The sequence below is a fragment of the Dermacentor variabilis genome, unplaced genomic scaffold (assembly GCF_050947875.1).
Source record: "Dermacentor variabilis isolate Ectoservices unplaced genomic scaffold, ASM5094787v1 scaffold_13, whole genome shotgun sequence".
Taxonomy (NCBI): domain Eukaryota; kingdom Metazoa; phylum Arthropoda; class Arachnida; order Ixodida; family Ixodidae; genus Dermacentor; species Dermacentor variabilis.
This window is the reverse complement of record NW_027460291.1, coordinates 17,735,010-17,755,941: the sequence shown is the minus strand read 5'-3', so window position 1 is coordinate 17,755,941 and position 20,932 is coordinate 17,735,010. Positions and strand designations below refer to the sequence as shown.

Genomic DNA, 20,932 nt, shown 5'->3' with positions numbered 1-20,932 from the left:
GCCCACTGCTCACCGAAGTCGGCGCAATGATAGCTGAGCGGCCATCGTCAGTCAAGCTGCAATTCTGAAAATATCGGCAGAGCTTCACGAGGACAGCATCCAAATAAAAAACGATGCAGGCTACTTTGCTGTTCAAACAGTATGGCGACTGAGCAGCATGCCTAGTAAATCAGCGAAAAAGTTCGCCTGCACACACGAAAGCGTGTTTGGGCTTGCACTTAAATCACACTGAGTCTTTGTTTCTCTTTATTTTGCGGCGGGGGGCGGAAGGGGGTCACATGCGCAACGCTTAACATGTAGCGTTAATATTTATTTTCTATTTTTTTCGATGTGACGTCGTAGAAAGCCGCAGTGATGAGTTCCATTAGCTGGCACCTTAGCTGTCTTCAACGCTGGGTGTAAGTGGGACACAGAGCCTTCGGCCAACGTTCCAGGCAGGTTGCTCAGGCGCTATTCGGACAACTAAGTACTTTGCATAGTTTTGCGCATTGGTGCAGTCTTAGCAAAGCTGTTTTTTTCAGTCGGCTTCGTCAGAATTGGAACAAGGCTTAAGATGGCTCCTGTCCGCTTTGCTGCCAATTTAGCCGTTTACGGAGAGTATTCAAACGAAGCCTCGGCAAGTAGCGTTTCGCTCATACGTAGCCGTTCTTATTTTTTCGTCCGAACGGCTCATATACCGAATGCTGTTCGCGCTATCTTCTGACGGCGAAAGCGGTGTCACGCATTGGCTACAAATAATACGAATACTTTGATACTGCGATGTCAGATTACATTCTGAGCTTTTGAAATAATCAAATTTCTCTGTTACTTTATCTTATTTCGATAACTTTTCAATTTTGATTTGCTTGCTGCTATACGACCGCCGCTGACGACATTCCTCCAGAATTGCCACTTGTGTCCTAGCGAAATATAACGCATTTCTTTCCTTTATATTTATCACGATGAAATGCCTACCTCTAAAGGTGTATCAGTCCCTCTAATGGTGCAAAATTACATAATTTACGTAGTTCCTGTTGGAATACAGACCAAATTAACTGCGAGAAAGCTGAAATCTGAGCAAATTAATTTTCCCTGTAACGTGCTATGACTCTTCATATTGAGATTGAAATTCGCGAGAAATCGTCTTGTGCATACCAGGTGAGAACTGAGGCTGTATGCATAACCAGTGGATTTGGAATAACGAAATTGCGCACTACCTAAGCTCTGGCTTAGATGTAAGCGCAAGTCCAACAAAGGGTCTCAAATAGCTTCAAAGTAGCAATAATAGAAAGAAGTACAGAACAGTTGTTACAGATTAACAAAACGCTACAAGACTTTTTTTTAAATATCACTGCGCGTACTACAGTTTATTCGACGGTTATTATTGGAGGGGAGAATCAACCACGGTGAACAAATTCTTTGCATTATTCCCTACCAGTTTTCCAGAATACGCTTACAGTCTTTCTCAGGACACAAGTACAGCGCTTGTAATTTCTCTGCGAGCCTATTTTCCCTACACACATGTATTGCATTACCGTACAAAACTTGGGTGGTTCTGCAAATGACAAAAACCTGACGACATTTACAAGGTAATGCCTAAGACCGCTTCATTTATACTTCTCATAGGGCGTCATTGAATGGCTACGTCGTTTGGTGCACCTACTGGTGTTTCAGTAATGTTAGCTTTTCATACCATGACACCCAAAATGTATTGAAATGCAAGAAAATCGAAATAAGATAAATAACGACACGTTTCACAATATCTTCCTCGCAAGCATTGATAACATATCCATAATAAGTTGTGCAGTACATGAAACCTGTCTGGGAATGTAGGAAAACATAGATACTGCACCAGGAAATGTATTGCTAGGCCAGCGAATGTTGAGCACAGCCAAAATAGGTTTCCACCCTGTCAATCGCGCGCACAGCATGAAATAGCGTGGTTTACAAAATAGTTCATGTGAGTGCTGTTGCTTTTTCATTATTGCGTTAGCATTATGAGTGTCAAAGTGGAAATAAGTCTGTGTGTGAGAAGCCAGTCACACGCATTGTATAGAGTTGATGGGAGAGCGTGTATGCGTATGTGTAATGCTGATATATACATATATACAGAGTGGGTGTTCCAGCTATGCTGCGTGGCGCTTTTTAAAAAGAGACGCCAAGATAACCAAGTGCGTATTGCTCTCAGAAGAGTAAAGGAACCGCCAATAATGTTTTGTCGATGCCAATCCATTAAAGAATTATTTGCAACTAGCTAACTTTTTAATTTCTGCTCTGAATATCATGTTGTCAATGAAGAACTGGCACGAAGTTGAAAGAAACTTCAAGCCAGGTATTTTTGGCCAGTCTGTTTTTTACTGGCTGACAAAGAAAGCCGACGAACAATGAAAAACATCGTGTGGCTAACTGTCGATCCGCATCAAAGAGCAGCGCCCTCCATTTCAGCTATAGTCGAGGGGCTTGATGCGGCGACAGCGCGGCACCGCGGCGTCGATGAGGAAAGAGTGCCGATATGCGGTTGTTGATGCGTACACTCGTGGACAGAGTGTACTCACTTAGTCCTGTGGAGCTTGTTTGAGGGCATTATCGTCGCGTAGAATGCATTGTCTTTTTTTAAGAAACGCGATGCATGCAAGCTGGGACATCCTGTGCATATTCCAACTTACGCTGGTCAGCTCCGAACCGTTACCCTTCGCTCCTCGACGAGGCAGGACGTGTGTAGAGTGAGTCACTCAACTACCCTTTGCAACGCGGTGTAAATTTTAAATCAGGGACCTCAAAGTGGTGCGACATAATGCTGACGCCTTTCTCTGCATTAACCATTAAATCGCAGCTGTTTTTTTTTTACCACGTAGAGACTTCAATTGAAATGAGTATGCTCTCCTAAAGAAACTCTTTTTGCTTTTCTCGCCCCACCATCATTTTTTTTTTCAGGCTACCTCCGCTAAGAAGGCCACACCCGGTTTATCCGCCTCCTAATAAACGACCAATGCCGCCTCCTCCCGTCTTTTTCAAGCCGTAAGACTCAAAATACGGCGCGGTCCTTTCAAGTACAGTACATGATAGTTCTTTTTGTTTATGTAGTCATTCTGTATGCTTGCACTTCCTCGAATAGGCAAGCAGCCGTAAAACCCATTATTTCCAAACCATCGTCCTTATAAACATCCCGCCTTTGGAACAACGAATAATATCCTTGCATTTTCTATTAAGTCTTCTATCCGCAGACCAAAGTATTTGCATGCTTCATCTACACCCCGGCTGTTGTGATCCAGTAAAAATGCCTGACGAATAATATTTCATACTTCCAACACCACTTGTTTTGTTACCTCTGATTCACATTACTTCCCGAAGCTTTGGTTAGTGACAACTGCTGGTTGGCGGCCTTTGCTAATAATATGCGGGACATCAGTATCGGCTGCCACCTGCTTTTAGATCAATACTAGCTTAACGACGCTTTTGTGAATGTGGGCTCTGAACTGTTGTCACCATTTTTTCAGGAGACCGCCCCCTCCCCCGCCCCCACGCAGGCCACCCGTTCAGCCTCCACCGGCTCCCCTACCGAAACCACCCGCGCCAGCACCACCACAATACCAACCCTCACCACCACAATACCAACCCTCACCACCACAATACCAACCTCCCCCACCGGTGTACCAGCCGCCACCTCCGGTTTCGAGACCACCGCCACCCCCTCCTGCGCCAAGGCCACGACCTCCCCCTCCAGCTCCAAGGCCTCCAGCTAGACCACCACCATCGTACCTGCCGCCCCCTCCGGCCCCGAGACCACCACCACCCCCTCCTGCTCCAAGGCCGCCACCTCCTCCTCCGGCCCCAAGGCCTCCAGCTAGACCACCACCATCGTACCTGCCGCCCCCTCCGGCCCCGAGACCACCACCACCCCCTCCTGCTCCAAGGCCGCCACCTCCTCCTCCGGCCCCAAGGCCTCCAGCTAGACCACCACCATCGTACCAGCCGCCACCTCCGGTTCCGAGACCACCGCCACCACCTCCTGCTCCAAGGCCACCACCTCCTTCTCCGGCCCCAAGGCCTCCAGCTAGACCACCACCATCGTACCAGCCGCCACCTCCGGTTCCGAGACCACCACCACCCCCTCCTGCTCCAAGGCCGCCACCTCCTCCTCCGGCCCCAAGGCCTCCAGTTAGACCACCACCATCGTACCAGCCGCCACCTCCGGTTCCGAGACCACCACCACCACCCCCTCCTGCTCCAAGGCCGCCACCTCCACCTTATCGACCCCCTCCTCCTGCTGCACGGCCTCCACCCCCACCACCACCAGCACCAAGGCCGCCTCCTAGAAGGCCACCTCCATCATATCAGCCACCAGCCCCAGTGCCCGCTCCTCCTCTAAGGCCAGCGCCTCCTGTTTCAAGACCACCTGCACCACGACCACCCCCGCCCTCTTATCCTGCACCTGCGCCTAGGCCAGTGCCCTCCAGACCCCAGCCTCGACCACCATCCCCTGCTCTTAGACCCCAACCCCCACCATCTCGACCCGTGCCGAGGCCTCAACCACCACGCCGACCACCGCCGGCTTACGTGCCCGGACCCGCCCCGGGTATCGCGCCTGGCCCTGCCCCTCGTCCAGTTCCGAGACCCGTTCCAAGACCAGGCCCCTCTCCGACGCCTGGATTTGGACCTGGACAAGTCGTGTACCAGCCACCGGCGGTCTATATACCATCGACTGTCTATGTGCCGTCTGTGATACCGGCTCATGCACCACCGCCCTCATATCCGCCACCCCCACCTCCTGCTGCTGCTTTACCGGCACCGCCACCACGTCCGCGACCTCTGCCGAGACCCCCACCATCGTATACGCCGCCACCAGCTGCTCAGAGGCCGGCACCGCCTCCCCTTGCACCGAGACCGCCACCACCGCCACCACCGCCTCCAAGGCCTGCACCCCCTCCCGTTTCTAGGCCGCCGCCAGCGTACACGCCTCCGCAGGCGCCACAAGCGCCTAGACCACCGCCACCCCCTCCTTCAGTTCCGAGACCACCCCCGACAATACCTCGGCCTCTACCACCACCTCCGGCGCCAAGGCCATTGCCCCCAAGGCCTAGTCCACCTTACCAGCCTCCTCCCCAAGGTCCTAGACCTGCTGGCCCTCCTGCTCCACCGAGAAGACCTCCACCAGACTACAGGCCTCCTGGTGGCTCACCGGAAGAGTGAGCATTCCAACCGTTACTTTTCACGTCATTATTTCTGTGTCATGCCCGTATAGGTACTGTTCTGTAAGTGCTCTTCCCTATGAACGTAAAGAGGGAGCATACAGCTGCCGCTTCCCTCTGGAATCACCTGTAAAGCAAGATTTATGAGTCACCTGGGGGAGGAAGGGGGGGAGGAACTTGGCTTGTAGCATACTCGCAATTTTTTTCCAATTAGCCAAGAGGTGCTTCAGCTCAACTATTCACGCACATGCTCAGCATACTGCAACTCCCTGACGCTACATCACTTATAAAGCGGCGTATATCTCTAACAGGGCTCATATGGTAACATCGTGCATTATATCACAAGGTTTTCGTAATTACATCACAATATTAATTTTACATTGTACGGCAGACATGCCCACATGAATATAAGAAAACAAAAACATTGCAGTTGCAGGAATGCAGCTGTTGCTCTTTGTACCGCAATCACTGTCGAGGTTGTCCTTCAAAATATTTCGATGTACGACAACAAGCTCAATTAATCTATACATGTTCATCGTCTTCGGAATCAATTTACGCATTTATAAAAACATTAAATTTGACACAATAGCATATTTTCAACGACGACAATGAACTCCTTGCCAAGTATCAGTTAACTTAGGGTATGCGGTTAAGACTTGGTTGTTGCAACATAAACTTCTAAGGTGCACTTAGCTAAATTACACCGCAGCGTGACCCCCCAAAGAATGATACGCACTTTTAGTTCAGCCTTAGTGGTCGGCTCAAAGCGGTGCTTCCCAACATTTTACAGACGCCCTCGCTCCCTGCGAACTCTAGTGCGCGTGCGCACAGGCGCTCATGCCGGCAACGTAGATGAGAACAGCGCTGCAATACAGAGACGTGAGCGCAGCGCGGAAGTACCTCAACTTGTCTTCGTTTCGCAGTGCCTGCTCGCCAGCAGATAAAAATCGTGCAAATAATGCCGTTCCACGCGCGAACTATGAGCAGAGCGTGGATCAGCTGAAGCCGTCTCATAGGCGATGAGAGTGATGTTTGACGATATCTCTTTCAGTGCGTTTGAGCCAAGGTAGAGACCAACTGAGTCCTTTATTTCCCGTATAAAACTTCTTTGGGCTGAAACATGTATTTCCTCTTCTCGACTTCCTTAAAACGGTGTGCATAAGAATGCTCCAAATGCTATGTTTGCTATAACGGGCTGGAAGCATAACCGTCGACACGAAAGTTCCTGCTTACATCGATCGTTTTGAACAGGTTGAAAAGCTGAATAATAAATGTCATAACAGTAAGGCAAACAAAAGTGTACTTTCGCTTGAAACATGTCAACCAAACATCTCTTTCTGCCTTGATAAAATATTACTTGTATTTCAAGTCGAAACCATTTGCCTCCCTTCAAATATTGACAGTATACTGAACCTAAATGCGTCCTTTAAAATCGTATTTCTGAAATGATATTCCGCCTGGCAGGTCTTCATGTATATATTTTTCAGTTCTTTCAATATGAGCTAGCTACACAATGCTTCTTGTAAATCAGAAAACAAAATATAGTTATCCTCTCGATCAGTTCATGTTCTATAAAGAGACACTAAAGACCATCACTAAGTTAGCATAATTTGGTCAACTATCCTTCGAGTACTCATTCACGCAGAAAGACTGGTAATTAGTGGAGAATATAAATGGCGCTGTTATCCTTCGTGAATTTTCTGCCCCAGCTGCAACGCCCATACATACACATGAAATATTTCAAATCATTAGGAGTTTATCTACAAGGGTGGCCCCAATTTGGAGCCAACGTTTCGGAAAGCGGACTTTATTTATTTAGCACTTGATTCGTCATTTCAGGCATCAGAGCGGGTGAGTACAATTCATGAAACAAAACGTAAACGAAATCAGTTTCCTAAAACACTACACACATCCGTCCGGAGTGAACACAAACAGCTATCGGCTTGATAACTTTGTAATCCATTTATATCCTTGTATTTTAAAATTAGAACATCGTGAGCAAGAAATGCGAAAGATTTTCTTTAGTCATAAGTTACCATGTCAATAATATGTTTCTTGTCGATTGCCGAAGCTAAATCGCGTCTGAGTTCAACCAACTATGTAGCTCTAAAAAAACCGAGTCGCTTAGTCTTCGTTAGAGACTTGTTATAGACTTGTCTTTGACTTCATGCATTTTGTTAGAAGGTTGGCTCCAAGGCGGATACTTTTTTTTAGCGGCGCGAGACGAGTGGGACGACAGTGGGGACAACTGCTGATCACTATTTATTTTTGTGACCCCTAATTGTTTTGAAGAAATTCAAAGTATCTTTTCGCATTTTTTGTCAGTTTTCAAGAGAAGTTCTCGACTTCTTAGGCTTCAGTCTTTTGGTCATTTAGAATGCAATGTAATCCTTGTTTATCGATAACCTATACGTAGCTCCGAATAAACGCTGTATGAGCAAGACAGCGTCCCAATCAGGTAGCACAGGTACTTAAGCCTGTCTCCCTGGTTTCTTCCGGTAAGCCTTATTGTTGTGCAGAAACGTGATTTTCTAGTACACCTTGACATTGCTCTTTTGCCATCCTTTTATGGCAAACTAAGTGTGCTCGTTAATGCGAACTGGAAGAAACACCGATGTGCCCGAGAGAATTGGTGTGGCCCTCCCAGTAACTGCCACTCGTTTCCTTCCAGGCTGCCTTTGCCTCCCCCAACCCAACCCTTCGTTCCCATTTCGCCTTCACAGTAAGTTGACTCTGTGTGCTCTGTTGTTTGCGCAATTCCAGGCATCATCCACCGGATGACGATTTGTTCCTAGTTGTGTTGCTTCCGAACGAAGGCGGAGGTGACGGCGACGAAGAGCTGCCCCCAGAACGACCCGCGTATGTCAGAGCTCGTCTTCGTGCCAGTGCTCTCGCACTTCCTGACCTGCTCTGTCATGTCTTGGGAAATAACGATAACATTTTCCAAACTTCTTCTACTCTTCCAACACCAGTAATCCATTTTCGTGCTTGCATTTTTTGTCTTTTCTCAGACATAACCACTACAAAAACCTATGAATTGTATAGAAAAGGCCAGGCAGACGAGCGAAATTATCTGAAAAAAAAAAAGAAAAGTTAAATAGCTTATGCATGATTCATAGCATAAGTTTCAGAGAACCGCAGCTTTCGAGACGCGTGCTTTAGGATGCGCATCTTATGTCGGCTGCTTATGGCTGGCTATACAACAGGCCCCGCATCATGGTACAAACAGTCGTTGTGTTGACGTTGACATCGTTCACACCACCCTTCTCACAAAGCGCGTGGCGCATCATATTCAAAGAGCTTAACCTTTATTATATTATTCTTTTTTTTAAACCTTCGGTAATGTGAGTAGAAGACACATTATTTAGAGCCATGGCCAGGGGAACGAATGTTTTCTTTTTAGGTGACGGGCACGTAGAAGAAAAGCCTTTCAATACTGTGTAGTGTGAACTACACAGTACTACTGAGGCAGCATCGAAACACAAGCATACGCAAAAGATCTCAAGGAGAGGAGGTGGGGAATATTCTGGGAATGTCCACCGAGTGGACATGTCCTTTATGTCGGCTGCTAAAGTGCTTATTGGTTGGTCTGAGGTACCAGCGAGAAAGAAACAGCAGCCCACAGGCAGCTTCTTTTCCATGGTTAGCTCCAGCTAATCAGTGAAAGCCGAAATAGACCGTCCACTAGGTGGACGCCTACTAAATACTCCTCCTAGTTACAGGCCGTCCGAGTACAATGTACATGCATATATAGATGATCCTAGAACTAGTAGGTAAATTAGCTTAAACATGGTTATGTAGTAGTGACCATTGTTATACAAGGATAAAAAGCTAAACTGCCGCAAAACAGTGAAGAGCGTCAACCATTTGTTTGAACAAAAGGCAAATAAATAAATAAATAAATGCATCCTTACAGGAATGTGAACATCCGGCAGAAGAACACATGAAGCATGCGTAGGCAACGAAATGTAGTAGCTCGCTGAGCTACAACTCTCGAATGTGTACGCGCTCATGTAAGCAGCGGAAGCCAGAACGCTGCCTTTGCTCCGGCATAGGCGATGGAGCAGAGCGTGGCGGTGCGCCCACGTCGTTTCTGCAGGTAGACTCCCTCGCATCTCTACAGGCATTCCAACATTCAGTTCGAGGGCCACGCGTGTGCCGTTCATACCGCGTGAAGTCACGGAGGTGACCACGGCGACGGCGCAAACGCGCTAAGGAAGCCGTTTAATTGCTATCGCAATAAAAAGCCTGAAAGCGTTATCCTGACACTTATTTTATTTAACTGCGCACTCGTTTGTAAACATACTTTCACCGCCCACATGTTAATTACCGCTGATATTGTGTTCGATAAGCGTATGCGCAATACTGCGAAGAAATACTCCGGACGTAAAGAACTGAGGTACACATGAAGCGCAGACTATGAACTCGGCTTCCATGGCTCCAGTGTCTCGGTTCCTCACTTGCTTGCCCCAAAATTATTACTTTAAGAAAATATTTGGCATTTTACGTGCCAAAACATCGCTATGATTATAAGGCACGTCATAATGGGAAACTCCGGATTATTTTCACCATCTGGAGGGAGGGGGGAGTTAATGTGTGGCCAATGCAAGGTACATAGGCACTTTTTGCATTAGGCACCCATCGAAATGCGGCCACCGCGGCCGGGATTCGATCCCGCGAGCTCGGGCTTACAAATGCAACGACAAAACCAGTACGCCACCACGGCGGGTATCACTGCTTTGCAGCGCAATGTTCCCCCATGCCACCGAACCAACATTAGGGTAACTCCACAAAAGATGGGAAAAACACTCCCACAGACAGGCATAGAAAAAAAAAATTGGAGGACACTTAAGCTTCGCCTTCAAGAGCGGAACGCGATACCGTTATCGCACCCCGTTCGCACCGTCAACTCATTCGTTAGGCATGTTTTTGAATCACACAAAGACATAGTTTTCATATACAACACTTCTAACTCCACAGCACTACTTTGGGGCATCCTCGCACCGGTCCCCGCACGACCCCAATTCGCTCAAACGAGACGAAGGGGAGAAGCGGGCAGGTGGCGCGCCACCTGTCGGGGCAGCGCCGTACATTGCGAGGAGGGGGCTTCTGTGTTTGCTGCAAGATGGCTCTGCGTCTGCGCCAAGCGCAGAAGAAATGTAGCGGAAACGTACTTCGCTACTCGTTTAACTGCGACTTCAGTAATTTACATGCTCATAATTACCGACATACACCGCAGTATAACTTTCTACGGCACGGTTCTAAGGCAACACCGCATTCACTAGAGGCGCTTTTGTCCCGCTTTGAACCATCGAACTCATGGCTGAGTGGTAGCGTCACCGTCTCACGCTCCGGAGACCCTGGTTTGATTCCCACCCAACCCACCTTGCAAGTTCTTTTTATTTATGAATTGCTTTCCGGGATTTGTCGCTCACGGCCAACGCCGCCGACGTCGACGACATTGGCTTTTCTGCGACACGAGCTCCTTAACGCTGTCGCGTTAAAAGCAGTTCGTATCAGCCGTAGCTGCGCCGCTCCTGTAACTCATTCTCTGGTAATGTCACAGGCAAATATTTCTGGCGTAAGCACGTAAATGATAGCCACATTTAGATATTTTCGTGCTTTCTTCTGTTCTATAATACGTGACCTCCATGGCTAATGTCCCGGAACCAGGAAATCTTACGACACAATCTTAGTGGTCGTGATTTAAAGAGCCCATGTACTGAGCACCTTTTCTAAAAACACGAAAATGCTGCGGTTCGTGAATTTCTGCGCTTAGACGTGAGAAGTTAGGCATAGACCACTTTACAGATTACAGTTGTATTTTAACAGATTAAATCGGCAGACACGTCAATGTGCAGTACAAAGAAAGTTTCATGTGTGGTGCTGGTGAAATCCTTTGTCTAACAGCGCCGTTGTTAAGCAGCACTTGTGTCAACTGAGCGACGTATCCGGTCCAGGCCGCCCCAGAGGCGACCCGTCCCTTCGGGAGGACCTCCTGGGCCCCTGGGTCCTGCCAGGCCGAGCTCTGGCTACCCTCCTGCAGGAGAGCCCCCAACTGGCCCACCCGTGGTGGTACCGCGACCCGACAGGCCTGGTCCAGATGGCGATTTCCCGCCTTGCAAAGTACAAGGGGAAAACTTCTGTGTCCTCACTAACGACTACCCATCGTGAGTTTACCTTCTTTTCGAAATTTTTGCAGATAAAGCTTGTCCTTGAATGACACGGCAGATAATCTCTGCCCGACAATGGCAGGGCTACCTATTAATTAAATTGCTCATATTTCACTGCCAGCAGAGCTACGTATTTGGAAAGCATCAGAGTGTATGATTCTGATCCCATACTTACAAACGACTTGGTAAGTTTAGGCTCCCTCAGCTAACGGCGTCCGCCAATCATGACATTAGCTAAGGATGCTGCTACTGTAGTCAGACGGTTCTCGGGTTCATGGTTCAGACTCGGGCGCCTCTCAGAGGGTCGCCTGCCTACGCTGCCAGGGTGCCCAACACATGGTAGCTGCCCTGCGCTGTACAGGGGCGTCACACTAAGCTGGCTTACGTGGACCCACGCCATCGTCCTTCATATCGCCGAGAGTTGCCTGTAGGCGACGAAATGAAGCGGGGTGGTTTGAAGAAACGAATTGGTTTACGTTACACATTTGCAACTGACATCGCTCTATGGTAATGGGAGCACAATCCGTGTCGGAGCACTTTAGATGTCTGATCTCACTACGTGTCTAAGCACACAGGTCAGCACTCTCCAAAAGTGTCCAATTCTAAAACAGTCCTGTTCCCTAAGTGATTAGACTAGGGAATGTGATGAGCATGTCTCGGTCAATCATAATTATCGAACTGTTCACACTATCTGGCGCATGACCCCGCACCATTTCGCTGGACTCCGCCTCCGATGTTAGGCGATCGCCCCCGCATTCGTCGCAACCACGTGGCAATTGGGAAACTGATGTCGACTCTGTTCACACGGGAGTCATCAGCGTTGCCCTCCTGCATCAATTAGTGGGCTTTCCGTGGCGGTCAGCTTGCACCGATGTGAGAAGCCTGGCCTCGATGGTCATTACAGCTTCCACAGAATGCGGCACTCCCTATCACTTCAAAGGGTGCTCCTTTGTTGACTCGTGTATAGTCGGAGCCGGCCTCCGCCGTCGTTTAGGCGGATGCTGCTAAAGGAGTCGCTTCGTGGGAAGCACCCAAAGAATGCCCATTGCCGCTTTCAGACGTAACATTACCAACAAAATGTTCCTACAAAAGAAAACTTTGGAGAATCCCCAGCCCGCGAAATTTAAAATCTCACTTAGCCTTTCAGGGCGCGACTGCGCGTGCGCCCTGTCCAAGTGGATTAGTCACAAAACGCTTTGGAAGTGTGGCCTCCGGGGCTCGATCTCGGAGGCAAGTCCCTTTTGCTAGCACTCGTGCCATGTAGCGCCTTGCAGCTCCAACATTAGCGCTACGTCGATGCGTTTATGAAAACGTGTGTAGCGTATAACTGCAGCTCCACGTTTAAAGGGGAAAGCAGCCAGGGCTTCGTTCGGCCTACACCGTGAACCAGGTTACGTAGCCGCCTTTCATTGATGGGTGGATGGATGGATGGAAAAACTTTATTGAGGACCGTTAGGCCGCGCTAGTTTCCTAGCCTGAAACGGGTGACGGCTAGTAAATGTATCGAAAAACTTCTGCGTTACACTGGGGGACACTCCAAAAGCACCACGTTGGTGACGAAGTCTTCTTGCAGGGTCGGGCTTCTCTAGATGATGGTGCCAGTGCGTGCCTGACCTCACGTACTCATATAAGGAGTGATAACACTGGGTCAATAGGAAACTGACAAGATGCCGATGACCACAATTGGTTACCCATTTATCACAGTGTGCCCATGAGAGCATTTTAACATACCAGGCCGACAACGACGCCACTGACGAGCACGAGTTGTCGTAATGTCGACGGCAGCAAGAAAATCAGCGGGCCGACCAAAGTTTGACAGATGCCCGCGCGATTGTCCACCGAGCCGACAAGGCGATAACAACAGCGCCATTGCTTGTATATATAGTTATTCGCACTCAAAATGACCCTAAGCATGTTTTTGAAGTTTAAATGCATGAACTTCAGCCCCCTCAAGCCGTGTACATGATGTTTGAGCCGATGTTGATCGTCTTCAGCGAAGGTTAGGTCTAGCGGAGCCATTGATTTCATGCAGCGGCCACCGGTGGACCTGCGCTGAGAAGTAAGCGGTTAGGACGGAGGAAATTACTTTTAGTTCTGGCCTTTGCGATTTGTAGTATACTACTCTTCACTTCGCCCAGCGAGCACACACGAAGTGGGAAGCAGCGACACAGCCCTGTGCCAGCACCTGTGCGTGTCACCATTGCTGACGACTGCCAGTAGTTTTGCCACGAAATGCACAACCGAAGCACACTCAGCCTGGGCACAGGCACACAAATCAGCCGGCGAATGCCCCGGCACCCTTCCAAAACGTTTCCAACAGTCTGCGGCAGGCGGTAGCACAGAAAAAGAAAAAATTCTAGCAAAGATATTCGGCCTAAGGAGCTATCTGTCCTCTGTCCAAGCAACGTCCTCGCGCATTTTTTGTCTCTATTTGTTGAAACCATCAATTAAAGAATGCTTTTCCGTCAACATGAGTATTTTTCTCACCTGAGCCGCAAGAAAAAGCGGTCAATGAAAGGTCATCCTGAGCAGATGAAATTAAATTATTTCGACTGCCTGTGACCTTTTCAAATTTATTTTACAGTGAAGCTGTATATGGCTAGGATCCCGGAATTCTTTCCCGTTACTCGACAGAAAACTATCATCATCAATGGCTCGTACCCCAGTAAGCAATGGCGCACCCCCGTAAGGCAGAAACTACAGGTACTCAGCAACGTAAAGCGAACAGTGTATTCGTTCTTTCGAATCATGCATACAGCATACAGAACAGCATACTTCTCAATAAAGACCAAGCTCACAACTAGCATGCGAACCACATTATTGGTAATGAGGCGCTCGTCAAAGCAATGCGAAGCGCTCCACGCTTACATTTCCCGGCAGAGGTGGCGCAAGCTGCCGTGGCGACGCCAGCCGTCCCTAGCCTGTCGTGTATGAAATCACTAGCCTTCCAAATGATTTAAGGGTTGTTGCAGCACCACTATGGGCGGCGGCGTGCTTTAAAATTACCCCTACTCCCATTCCTACCATCACTCTAAAATAGCACCACTACCGTTACTATAAAGCCATAAAGCTCTGCATACCCCCCTCAGCAGTTCTAGTGGTCGTTTTCAAAAGCTTGGCTGGACATCCACATTCGCAGGGCCGGGATGGAGAGTTTTTTTCTAATGTGAAAAATCCTTTCTGAATGCTTCTCCACACAAGGCAACATGGGCGCGAAATTTCCAAAAGAGGGAAAAAGCTTGAAGGAAAAAAAGGAAAGCGCATACGCGGGTTCGGTCCGCTTGACGCTCCCTTCTGCGAGGCCATAATTTCAACATACTGCTCTCACCGAAAGCATGGTGCAAGTCGTTGCAATCAGCGCTGTCAGCCGTTACACTCAAGAATGAGTAAATATACCGCACTATCTGGTCGGCAATCGCGCCTCCGAGACATGTTTTACTGTATAAGCAGGATTTATCGTAGCCATTGTATATTGTGCGACAGTTGTGCTTTTTAGCTTCAGGTACTTGCCATACATTCATCAGCTTTTATCAAATGATCTCATTTTATTCTTTTTCTGAGGGGAAGAGAAACGCGCTACAGGCATTCACGTGACATCTTTACGTTACTTCATTTTGCCCGCGTTATGGGCCACTGACGTTTTCAGGTGAATATCTGTATGACAACTCGCTTGCTGTTTTTTCTGGCGCACAACACCCGCTAATCTGTTGCGACCGATAGTTTCCTCGTTGTGCAAGTTGCGTGCCAATCAGCATAGCTTGGTAGAAGTTTCGCTATCATGAGACATGTGAAATTTGTGATGCCCTTAAGTTAAACCCCCCCCCCCCCCATCTTTCTTGTAACAAGTCCGAGTGCACTCTTTATGGCTCAGTGGTTACGGCGTACTACTTTTCCGAGAAATATGAGGTGTACCCCTGTAGATCCAGGGTGTAGTGTATTCCTGCTGTGTTTTCTTTATCAATTCTCACATACTTTTCCTATACCTTATATACAAAACCATCGCTTTTTCATAAAATCTGAATCGAACGCAAGAACTGAATTTTGTGGCGACATGCACAGCACTCACGCATACGCTACAAACCGGCGAAGTCCCAAAACTAAATTGTCAGTTCATAGTCAGCACCCGTTCTTGTGTCTATCAGACTTGGACATTTTCTTGCCGTTGTTAATGATGTAGTATAAGCATCACACGAAACGCAGAATTGTATGCAGACCTCCCAGTTCATTTAGAGCACTCAAGTACTGCCCTGTGCTTAAACGTGGTGTTAAGAATCCTTTGACAATGTATTCAAATAACCATTTAAAAAAAGTGCAACAGACTTGAGCAATTCCTTCAGCTCTCAACTAATTTACTGGGACAGCAGGATACTCCTACTGTGAAAACCACAATTTTATTTTTTCTTGCCTGCATTTTCTACCTCTCTGGAGAGTTCAAAAATAACCTCTGCCTGCATTTATTGTTTTAGTATTGTTCTATGTGCTATTTTTTGTGGGTACTACTCTTTCAGATGCTCTAAGTGTTGTTTTATTTTGTGCTACTGTTTCCCTTGTTCTTGGTTATGACTTTTTCTATTTTTCGTCTTTGTTTTTAGTCTTCGTGTTAATATGTTATTTTTACGCCCTTTTTGAATGAACTTTGTATTCCTTTTGTGTATTTGCCTTGTAGCGCGTCTGTTGCACCGTTACTTTTGTTTATTATTTCTGTACCGTATTTCTATTGATATGTACCCCTGACCGAATTCTCGTTGAGGTCTGTCAGGCACAAATAAATAAATCAAAACAAATAAACTATCACAGGATCACGGGCACGACGCAAGAGGCTGCAGGGTTCTTGGTTGATGTATGGGATGGGTGCGGTCGTCAATAACGTATTAAGCTTAAGTAAGAACTTCTAAACCTGAAATATTTATTATATAATAGGTAAATGACAGTTATGAATTCTGTCATAGTAGAAAAGTGTCATTGAAGTAAGTTGCGGCTTTAAGTAGGTCACCCCCCCCCCCCCCCAGCAGATCGAGGTTCATCGTCCATTTGCCTCTCTCCTTTTGTCTTTAATATTTCCTTACCGCGCGGTGCATTTCAAGAGGCACTTCTGCATGCTCGGCGTTTCACGCGAATCTCCGGTAGCTCGCGCAGCCATGGTGCGCCGCAGACGTGAGATACGGAAGGATGGATGGTTGGATGGATGTTATGAGCGCTCCCTTTGGAACGGGGCGGTGGGTTGCGCCACCAAGGTCTTGCTATTATACTGCCTAATAATACGAACGCGTGGGACGCCATCTTGCGGGCAGCTTGAATGCAGAGAGGAAGAGCACGCGTTTTTTTTTTGTTTTTTGTTTAGTAGTCAACTGTGCTCTCTGACTACATCCTCGTAGCCTTGTGATGCCCAGACCTGTCCATGGACTTTCCTACGAGTTCTCGTACAGGCCTTTGCTGGGTGTGCGCTCTCTTTCCTCTCACGCACCGTACGTTGCTGCTTCTTTCGACTTTATGCTAGTGGTGCTTACGGTTGTTTAGTTTTGCTGTAGTGGACTCCAGCTCTGCGTCTAGCGCTTCGAAATGATCACGCGAGACAGTGCGGTCGATGGGAACGCCATGGAATGCAGACTCCTGTTAACTTGACCTTACAGCGACTACGTGGGAAAGATGGTGGAGCGCGACCTGAAAAAGATCAAAATCATGTACGAGGAGCTGCAGACCGTCGGCGACCCCGAGCTCTTCCCCAACCACCTGGGCACCGGGCCGGCAGCGCGCGGAGCGTTCGCCTGCGAGACCGACGCGAAAACGATGCGGCCTGGCTGGGCCAAGGACGCCGTCTCGGGGGAGTGGATGCTCGTCATCAACACGGACGCCTTCCCGCAGAAAGTGCGAACAGAAAGCTGCAGGTGAGTATTTGATCTCCGCGGATACTGTTATACTACGCAGTATAGTCACTCACAGCTATTTTAGTTATTCCTCTGAATCACCAATACTAACCCAAATAAAATGTTTTTACAGATGTTAAATGTTTTTAGAAAGCTAACAGCTGGAGCATACAAACTAATTGACAAAAGAATGCAGGACACAATTTGTGTAAACAGACATGCTCTGTTATCATAGGTAATGTGTATGATATTTGTCGCAGATATATGAGTCTTGTGTCCACGGTCTCGTCCGGGCAGCTTCGTTAACTGAATGACTAAGTCGCGCGGCTAGTATGTGAGACACCATGCCTGCATGCACAAAAGACAGATTAGGGGCGTCAAGAATCTTGCCTGTTTTCTTATCACGCTTAAGTTAACCTGCGTGTCTAAGCGCGATCAAATCGTAATTGAAATCTTATAGTTACATTACACAGCACAACACACATAACCATGTAAATTTCATCCTGTACATATCGCTTAGAATAAGTGGTATGGCATTAGTGAGCCCACCACTAAGACTTATCCTTAACACCCGAGAGCTCCATACTCTCACAGCAATACTTAAGGCAGCGTTCCACCTCTGCGGCCACAGCCGGGCGTGTCCAGGTCAATTGTGGCCATTGCTGCACCTCCAATCAATATTTTGATAAATGAATAACATCTGCACTGTCGGGATATAGCATAGGTGTACTATATCTCAACAATACAGACGTTATTCATTCATTCATTCATTCATTCATTCATTCATTCATTCATTCATTCATTCCGGTACTTTCGAGGCCGTGAGGCCTTACAGAGAGGAGCGGGGGTATGAACAACAATAGAAGAGTCAAATGTTATAAGAGCACGTGCACTTCACGGAAAAACTTCTTCAATGGCCGACTTGAAGGATGCAGGTGCTGCTAACGAGACAACGGAGGTGACTGCAGTCGACGCTGCTCTTTGGGGCAAAGGATTCGTAATAACGTTTACTATGGCAATTCGGCCCGCCAACTTTGAGAAGATGGCCCGCGCGTGATGATGCGTAATGAGGCACGGAGAAAAGATTGCTTCAAGTTTTCATGGAAGTAATAAATTTTGTGAAACACGCATAATTGGGCTAGGCGGCGTCATGCAGAAAGGTGAAGAAGATACGTTTTTTTTTTTTTTCATTTGCGATACGCTTGATTAGAGGGACGCGATTTGAGTTTTGTTTGGGGATCCCAGATAGAGGAGGCGTATTCGGATCGGACTAAGGCCTTGTATATGAAGCAGTTCCAAGGGGAATGGTGCTTGGCAGTTGCGAAATATACTTAGGTTGTAAGTTGGGCAATGTATTTGTGATACTTTACCGAACGCATTTATCCTGATCGAGACACAGACACAATGCTACCTGCGTCTTCACCGGTAATTCTGCGTCGCCATAATGGCGTGTTGGAAATTTGAACGTAGTTTTTCTGTCTTAATCTTAAGCTATGTTTTTTTAAGATTTCCTATAATAAATGACCATTTTTTTCGAAAACCCTCAATTGGCTTTATTCTCAGCATACGTCCAACGCAAGGACCTTAGAAAAAATTGAGTGATTGTAATTTGCAAAATGGTTTCAGTTAAAAGAAATATAAAGCGGGTCCGCATCTGCGATTGCTTTTACTTGTCTAAGAAAACATGTGCCTTCCATTCCCCTTCACCTTAAATGGGCCTGCAACCCACCTGAGAGAACTTTTATTCCTTGGCAGCCATCCCACCGTTACAATGCTGTGACTTTTTTGCACCAAAGTAAACGTTAAACTTGACATTGTGTGGGGTTTTCATATTTATGAGGGTATGTCAGGCAGCTTACATTCATGCGGTATTTAAACGTTTACGTAGAATATGCGCTGCTTTGCAAATATGTGCAAACAAAGCGAATGTCGCCCAAAGGTACAATTTTGTATACCGATAAAGTTGCCCACAGTGGCCACCGCGGCGAGCCGCTTGGCCTGTCACCTGTTTTCTCTGCACACTGTAGCGCCATTGAAATGACAGTCGAAGAGACTCGAGCGTAGAGCATTGCTTGTGCTTCGAAATTTCCCGAGCGCCCAAGGGCCAAACACTGGTGCCGCCGTGCGCAGAAAACCGGACGAGCCGTGCTCCTTCATCGCGCCGTTCTACGAGTCGACGTGCCAGCAGCGCTACAGCCTGCACCGGCTGCTGGCGCTGCACCCGTGGAACCCCGAGAGGAGCCCGCAGGTGACGCTCTTCAAGTTCCCCGCCGGCTGCTCGTGCCGCGTCGACGCCAGCGGAGGCGCCGCCCAGCCGCAGTCGTACAAGAAGTGACCACGGCTTCCTGCACTCTCTCGCTTAGAGGACGCGCTCACTTTCGACCCAGTTGCCTACCTGAAATGAGTTTGGCTGAGGCCTGCTCGTGACAGATCCCTGGCTTTCGATCAAAGAACGTGGGCATTCTCCAGCCTTTTTCCCGTTCAGCATTATATACCGATGTGTCCCTTGTTTCGGTGGTGTGCACGATTTTCTACGATGGGTAGGCGCACTTGCTACCTAAGGTGCGACAACACTGTCAGATCGAGAAGCATAGGCGATGCCAGCTTCTTAATCCGTCGCAGGATGGCTCAATTTTTGAAAGCAGTAGCAACTATTGAATCACGTTGTAATCCGGCTGTTAGCACCGGACACAGCTCAGTAGCACAGAAGCTGCATGCGAGCTGAGTTTTGTCTATCAGGTTTCTTACCGGAGCGCCAACCTTATTATTCAAGCACAATGTTATTCAGGTACGAATAATATTCATCTATGACTTCGTAAAAACGATCTAAAAAGCCGGGTTATTCTATTGTGTTTCACTATCACAGGAAAGCACGCAAGCGCGTGTGATGGACCGCTAGTATTCCTCCGGAAAACGACCGGCTGAAATGTACAGCATTCGGACACATATTCCGTGTCAGTGCAATATCCGTACCGTAAGAATTTCTTTAAACATGTTTTAGATAAGCGCAAATAAGAGGTACTGCGCATATTACCACAGGAGTTTCTTTCACTCATAAGCCAACATGCTCACAATTGGGAAAGCGAAAGTAATTATTGCATGATTTGTTGAGCATGACCAAGAGCAGTGTCTTCCTCATAAACTCAGACAGTTACGAACACTTGTAGTAGAAACTTTGGTAACGCCTAAGTTTCACGATCGAGAGAGAATTCCTGCGAAGAAATATGGGCTCAGCTAAGAACCATTTCAGTCCTGCAGTTATCGACAAGCTTTCGTTATGCATGTCTGTGGTGGCGTGTCATGTGACCAAAAATTGCGTGTGCCTTCTGTGTGATCAGCGGCCTTTGAACCGATGATGGTCAAAAATTGTTGCTGTGGAAGACCCGCTTGCACCTCGCAATGTACGTCGACGCTTCCTGTGTCCCTGTAATCACTGCCTCTTTTCTTCATGTGCCTATATAATCCATGCGCTGCCTGAAACCGCGCTAAATCTCACTTTCTCAGCTGGTAAGGATTCCACCCGATGCTGCATGTTCCTTCCCGGAAGTGCTGTGTCTGTGCTCCTTTGTAGTTTTTGTTTCTTCCTATTTTATAACAGGGGGGACGCCGTGACGTCATAGAAACAGGAGGGGGAATGCCTGGGACTTGCGCCACAGTTTCCATGCTCACCAGCAGGAAACTATTTCACTTTCATTTACATGCCCACTAACGGCCACTCACTCTGAAA

General features: G+C 47.7%; 1 protein-coding gene across 1 annotated transcript; it reads left to right on the top strand.

The window, feature by feature from the left end:
* Positions 1-6,187: 6,187 nt before the first annotated feature.
* LOC142566618 (neurotrophin 1-like) lies at positions 6,188-19,540 on the top strand. The gene is made up of 5 exons (XM_075677456.1): positions 6,188-6,234; positions 7,932-8,027; positions 11,129-11,338; positions 16,972-17,226; positions 19,336-19,540. Exons 1-5 carry the CDS (start codon positions 6,188-6,190, stop codon positions 19,538-19,540), a joined length of 813 nt encoding a protein of 270 aa, XP_075533571.1.
* The last annotated feature ends 1,392 nt before the right edge of the window (positions 19,541-20,932 follow it).